The 6,621-nt window shown below is 36.5% G+C and overlaps 1 protein-coding gene across 1 annotated transcript; it reads right to left on the reverse strand.

Moving 5' to 3' along the window:
* Positions 1 to 1,716: 1,716 nt before the first annotated feature.
* On the reverse strand, positions 1,717 to 3,627 carry LOC132551412 (citrate synthase-lysine N-methyltransferase CSKMT, mitochondrial-like). The gene is made up of 2 exons (XM_060215553.1): positions 3,540 to 3,627; positions 1,717 to 2,819 (listed from the first exon to the last, which is right to left on the reverse strand). Exons 1-2 carry the CDS (start codon positions 3,625 to 3,627, stop codon positions 2,188 to 2,190), a joined length of 720 nt encoding a protein of 239 aa, XP_060071536.1. The 3' UTR covers positions 1,717 to 2,187.
* Positions 3,628 to 6,621: the final 2,994 nt, after the last annotated feature.

A 6,621-nucleotide genomic window follows, 5' to 3' on the forward strand; every position in this document is an offset into this window, starting at 1 on the left:
ACTGTATGAAAAAATAGAATTATGGGTAAAGTCAAGAAGCAAAGTGTGCATTGATGAATATTGTCACTATGCGGGGTATAAACTACACGCTACAAAGTATGGACTGATAGACATTGTTACGCTGCAGGGGCAGCAATAAATTAACTGATGGATAATGTCAGACAGCAATAAATGGACTGATGGTAATGTCAGACAGCAATATAGGACTGATGGAAAATGTCCGCCAGCAATACTTGGACTGATGGTAATGTCAGACAGCAATACGTGGACTGATGAAATATGTCAGACAGCAATATTGGACTGATGAAATATGCCGGACAGCAATATTGGACTGATGAAATATGCCAGACAGCAATATTGGACTGATGAAATATGCCAGACAGCAATATTGGACTGATGAAATATGCCAGACAGCAATATTGGACTGATGGAAAATGTCAGACAGCAATATTGGACTGATGAAATATGTCAGACAGCAATATTGGACTGATGAAATATTCCAGACAGCAATATTGGACTGATGGAAAATGTCAGACAGCAATATTGAACTGATGGAAAATGTCAGACAGCAATAATGGACTGATGGAAAATGTCCGACAATAATATGTGGACTGATGGACTATGTTAGACAGTAATTAATGGGCTCAGGCTGATGGAAAATTTCAGGCTCCAATATAATGATGGCGGACAATGTCATCCTGGACTGTCAGTAGATGAACTATGTGATGTGATTGTATGGACTACGTACATCGTCCAGTCAGTATTAAATGAAAAGGGTGTACAAATTGCACTCATGTCTAGTAAGACGACAGTTCATACTATGTACTAGTCACTTTATCTGTCATGGATCTCGACTAAACTAAAAATAGCTTTCAATGGTTTGGAGTTCTATGGTTCAAATTTTAATTCTATGTTTTTTATCTTCGCTATCACGGATAAGGAAAAGTGCATTTAATCACAGTGTGCGAACTCAAATGCAAATGTCTATTATTCCAATAATTTCATTTTCAGAAATTGAACTGGAAACTACACTTTAACACAAGATTTTTGTCTGAAAAATAGTAATTTGAAAAAAAAAATACAAATCAAGGAATTGATATATAAAATGAGTATGATGGCCAGTTGAACTTCTGAAAAAGAAAGAAATTAAATAATAGACATTTCCATTGAGTTACATTGTTGTCTCCTGTGTATTAAACATGATACAGATCTATCAGGTCATCGACTACCAGACATAGTTCATTTGTTAGAGTTTGTTCAGGTTTTAAACTTAAACAACAAATAAAATTCCCGTTTCAGCCGTTGTAAATCTCAAAGAGGGCATTGCGATCCCATCCATCTACAAGCACATTTACATTAAATTCTATTCACTATTACAAATCGTTTACTTTTACTCATCTACAAGATCTCGAGGTCAAAATGATGAAGCACGAAGGAAGATACACGTGTACGCAGTAACTGAGCAATATTTTGCTGAACTTTTAAATACGTGTCTTGTTATCCCGTAAAATATATCGGGTGTGTTCTGTCCATGTAATAAGCCCTTGTAAGTTTAATTATAAACTAATAAAATAGTTATTCTGTTGCTACTGAAGCCGCCGTGATATTATCGTATACACGGATTTATTTACTTGTTTTACTTAACGCTGTGATTTCACCGTATGCGGAAGACAAAACGCAACAGATGTTTCAGCAACTAGAGCTCATACGCTTTAATGTTCATCTCATTGTAAAGATCTTTTACACTTGTTAGCAATAGTGAAGGTGTGAACAAAATGATTAGAAACAATTATGATTATAGAAACTATTCATTTCAGTCTCCCAACAATTCAACGAAATTTCAGTTCATTTGCACCAGTGTGGAACTGGAGAAAAGTTGGCAGTTCTCTGCGCCATATTGGAGTTATGAGAGACCTTGATAAATAACAACACTATTTCACGATCACCACAGCTAGAACTCAAGAAGAAGTCATGCCGAGTGACAAGGTCCCGAAAAGCCCAACTCCTGTCTAGTGCATTGCAGAGTTCTCGTGATATATACACTAAATAGGCCAACAGTAGTAACTTAAACAAACGACAGTTGGCTTAATTACAAGTAAGGAGACTAGGTCGAGGATAAATGAACTTCTATTATTGGCCTTGTCAACTATTTCTAACATTGCGTTATCGCGTCAAGTCAATTTTGAATCAAAGTGACAAAACGTACATAAAACACTCGTGGCCATGCGTGTCGACCTGGCTATAAGAAACATGTGCCTTGACTTTGATCCGGGAAAACGTCTCCTCCAATAGCTGTATTCGTAAATCCGGATCTTCATCTGTAATCTGTAGTAAGACTCCTCCAGGACGGAGCGTCCTAAGACATTCGCTTAACATCTTATCACAGGACGGAAGTGCCCGATCTCTGTCCTTCAGCAGCGAGTCTAGTGTCCCTTTGTCCAAGATCACGTGGAAATTATCATCTCTAAAGGGTAATGCACGTACATCGCCAGTAATACAGGTGTGTATCGACAGTTTATTAGCCGGCGTAATTTTTGTAAGCACTTCACTTTGCCAGCGAGCTGCACCAGGGACGTAATCGAGACAAACGAGGTGTAAGGGATGAGGTAGATCCTGAAGGAGGCGATGGGGCACATGGGAGGTCCCGCACCCAACGTCCAAAAGGCGTATTAAAGGCTTTTCCTTTCCGGTCGACAATGCTCCCACTTTACTGATCACATGATCGGCAATGATTTCAGCTGGAGCCAGCCAGTCAACAGGTTTAATGCTCTGTGTTTCGTACTGAGAGATCCAGTGTGATTTTTCACTCAAGACATGGTCTGTAAAATTGAGAAAATGAAATGGAGTCAACTATGTTTATAATGACAGGCTACTGACCAGTGGAAATATCGTTTGTTATATCGACACGGGATCATTATAAACAAGTGAGATCTCTATTAAACAACATACTTTTGCACTCATATGACCAAGCTTCTAAAGCTACCAAAGTTGAGCTGTTAGTACAGTGACTTTGTTGTCTTCGGTCAGCCTTCCTACTTTGTTGTCAAATCAATTAGATAATTCTTTAGATACGTTTCTTGAATAGCCGATCATTTAACATGTTAGTCTTCGCATGTATGGTCAAATCTTATGTCACATTGCAGACGAGTTACAGCAATTCACTAAAACAAGCAGAAACAAATGTTATTCCTATGAAACTACGCGCCACGAGCACAACTCTTCTCAGTTCCGAGTGTCTCGTCTACTTTCATTTTCAAATCGAGGCATATTATATCTATTTAATATACAACGTAATTTACAAGTAAATTACATTTCTGAACCACGGTTCACACATTCTAGAGTAAAGAGTTCATGTAAAGCTGCATTCACTACTCTGAAACTGCATGTGGCAGTCTACACTATACAAACGTTTAATGTACACTCGTGCCTGATCCTGTACTCTAACACAAATACATGTGCCCTAGATGATCTACATAAAGCAGTATGTACACGTGTATATTTTATAAACTCGTGTCCGTTATATATCGGGTATACCTTACCATTAAATCCATGGCAATTCTTCTTACATTGGTTCCGTGATTGTGAACGAGATATACATGAGACAAAGAACTGCAGTGTTCTATACATCAGTTTAGTAATCGCCAACTCTAGAAGGTGTTTAGTGAATTTTATCCCCCGCGTTATTTAATCCGGACACACATTTACGTGTTCCGGTAAGGGAGTGCGTTAGTTCTGCAGAATTGTTGGTTTGGGGATGCTTGTTGACCGAGTAACTGAGAAGATATTGTACTTCTAAGCACGTTTTGTTCCATTTTAAGAAATTCTTTTTCCATAATAGATACATACAAGAATGTAGACGGTTCGGTCATGTAGCCGTCGCCGTCATATTTCGTCCGTTGCCATTCTAGGTACGTGAACTTTTTACTGATACTTCGGGGTCATATAGGGGCGGAGGCCTTGGCAGGAGAGTCAAATTGTTGAATGCTTTAATTTTTCAGAGTAAGTCTTCTCCTCTTATTTAGTGTTACTGATTGTTAAATCGTGGACCACACAGCAGTCAACGTTAAGTATCCGAGTCTAGTGTTTGGTGCTAGGAAGAAGTCAGATATTGCTTTTCGTTATAAAGTAGGGATCGGTTGTTTTTATGCCCTTAAGAACTGAAGACATGTGTTGTATTTAGTATAGCATTGTACTTTAAACGCTACCAAATCTAATGTAACCGTGAAATATTTTGTTATTGAACTTGTCAGAAACCTCGAACTAGGTTTTGAGACTGCTAAGAGACTTACGAAATTTGATATCTTTTAAGGAAATCCAATTTTCGTTGTTAATGATACTGATTCGTAGTACGTACATTTAAAAAAATCTGAATTAATGAAATATATTGTGTATAGGATTTCCTTCAAAGGGTCGAAGTTCATCCCTTTGATTTTATAGAACTTTGAGTTTATACCTAGGTTTGTATAAAATAAAGTATATTGCCATTTAAATGGTTTGAACCAAATTCGATGTTAAATGGTTTTTTTATTAGACGCTTCAATTGATGACGATAAAAACTATAATCGACAGGCATAAAAAACACTTACTAAACATAACAGCTCTGCCTCTTGAGGAACCAGCTTGAGAAATCACGTTTGGAATGTTTCTCCTGTAATAAATTGTTAATATTTCAAAGAATGATAACTAATGTGTAATGTTGCGAATATATTTTATGGCGAATGCCATTTTAAATATTGATTATTTAAATTTGACAATTACTTTTTTATAACTTGCTGATGCGATCTTTGTTGTTGTCCAATAGCTTTTATGTGAAATTTTGTGACAATTTTTGTGACACTAATGTAGTTGTATTTTTTCTAATTTTTGTTCTAATTGCTATAAGACATTCTGTGGTTTATATCCTCTGCAGTTGTCCACCGATCCAGCAGTATAAAGCTTATGTTAGACCTCTACACAAACTACTTAAGTTATACTTGGTTCACACAATTTAATTGTGTTTATAAAATATGACAGATTTGTGTATAAACCTTATTTAAGGATAACACTGTTTCGTTTGTTTTATGGTCTGAAGAATGCGAAAGTTTTACCACGTGACTATTGTAACTTTTTTTATTGAGATGGAAAGCGAGTACACCAAAATTAAGATTACCGACTACAAACACACTTATTGTAAATGTATAAGTGGCCCTTTCTGTCTTTGGCATTTTCACACTATCGTTTGTGATATTAAGAGGTACATACTTTCCATTCGCTGTATACCATTTAGGCCGTTTAACCTTCAGCGTTTTATTGATTATGAAAATCACAGGACGACAACAAATAGTGAGTGCTTGACAAGCATATGTTTATAAGCATACGGAATAACATTGTTACTCACATTTTCTCAACATCAACACAATGTCGGTTCACTCGTAATTTAAGATGCTGTGCATGTGAAAGTAGAATAGATTTACTTACTAGGAATTTCGTTAGTAAATATGGCGGTACATATGTCAAGGTGAATACTGGAGAAGCCAGAACACAATCCATTCACATGAAGATGATCTGAAGTTCACCGCGGAAAATATGAAAAAAAACAAACGGTTCATCTCCAATGTTGAATCAGTGCTATTGGGTGGAGAATAATCATGAAGGACAAGTAAGCTCATACTCAACTATATTTATTCAAACATCTGTTTGTGAACACCATCAACAAAAACAACAAAGACACTACCAACGCGTCAACGGAATCTTAATTCAAACTATTAAAAAAAAACTGACACAAGGACGAAGTAAGAACAAAAGAAATGATTATATGGAGACCTCTGAAGTATAGTACATGTGAAATAAGAATATGAAAAAGAGTTCCTGAAGGGTAAGCGCCTCTACTTTACATTATCGGTGACACCCCATTCGACATGTAAATCTTGGTCAAGCAAGTGATGTCACGTTCCCAAGTGAGAACATAGTTAGCAATGGAGCATGCATTATTGGATCAGAAACAGCAATGACGATGGAATGGATTGCACACACACTTAAGCATCAATCTTTTGAACACCCCTTGTCTGGTAGTTAGAACACCAATCACAAGAAGTCGAATGAGGAAGACTTGTGACAAATCTCAGGTACGACATCAAAAGTACAATTACTACCAGTTTCGGGTAAAGACAAACGACAGATTAAAAACACTGAATAACACAGAATATAAACCAGATTATGATGGTTAATATACAAATAGTTTAAAACGTCCAATCCAATCTCTTACAACAACATACACTCTGTATTGTGCAATAAGACTGACTGATCGATGATTAATTTTTAGCTTTACATGACATATTAACTTGTTAGAATTTGAATACAAATAATGACACTTCAACTGTTTCCGTTGTTTTGATGACGAATACGACAGTGTCCAACAGAATACCGTAACTTAAAGAGAATAAGATGAGATCATTTTCCTGGAGGAAATATACCACAACCTAACTATGTTGACTTCCTTGTAATAGGCACATAACCATCAAAGTACGCACATTGTTGGTGTTTTAAGCACAGGAAATATGGCGTCATACTTTAGTGTAAAATACTCAATATCACAACTTAGTGTGTGATAATATTTGCTTCATTTAGGTATATAAAGTGAGT

This window comes from Ylistrum balloti, unplaced genomic scaffold (genome assembly GCF_031769215.1).
Source record: "Ylistrum balloti isolate Yb309-2 unplaced genomic scaffold, AGI_CSIRO_Ybal_v1 Utg370196, whole genome shotgun sequence".
NCBI classification, from domain to species: domain Eukaryota; kingdom Metazoa; phylum Mollusca; class Bivalvia; order Pectinida; family Pectinidae; genus Ylistrum; species Ylistrum balloti.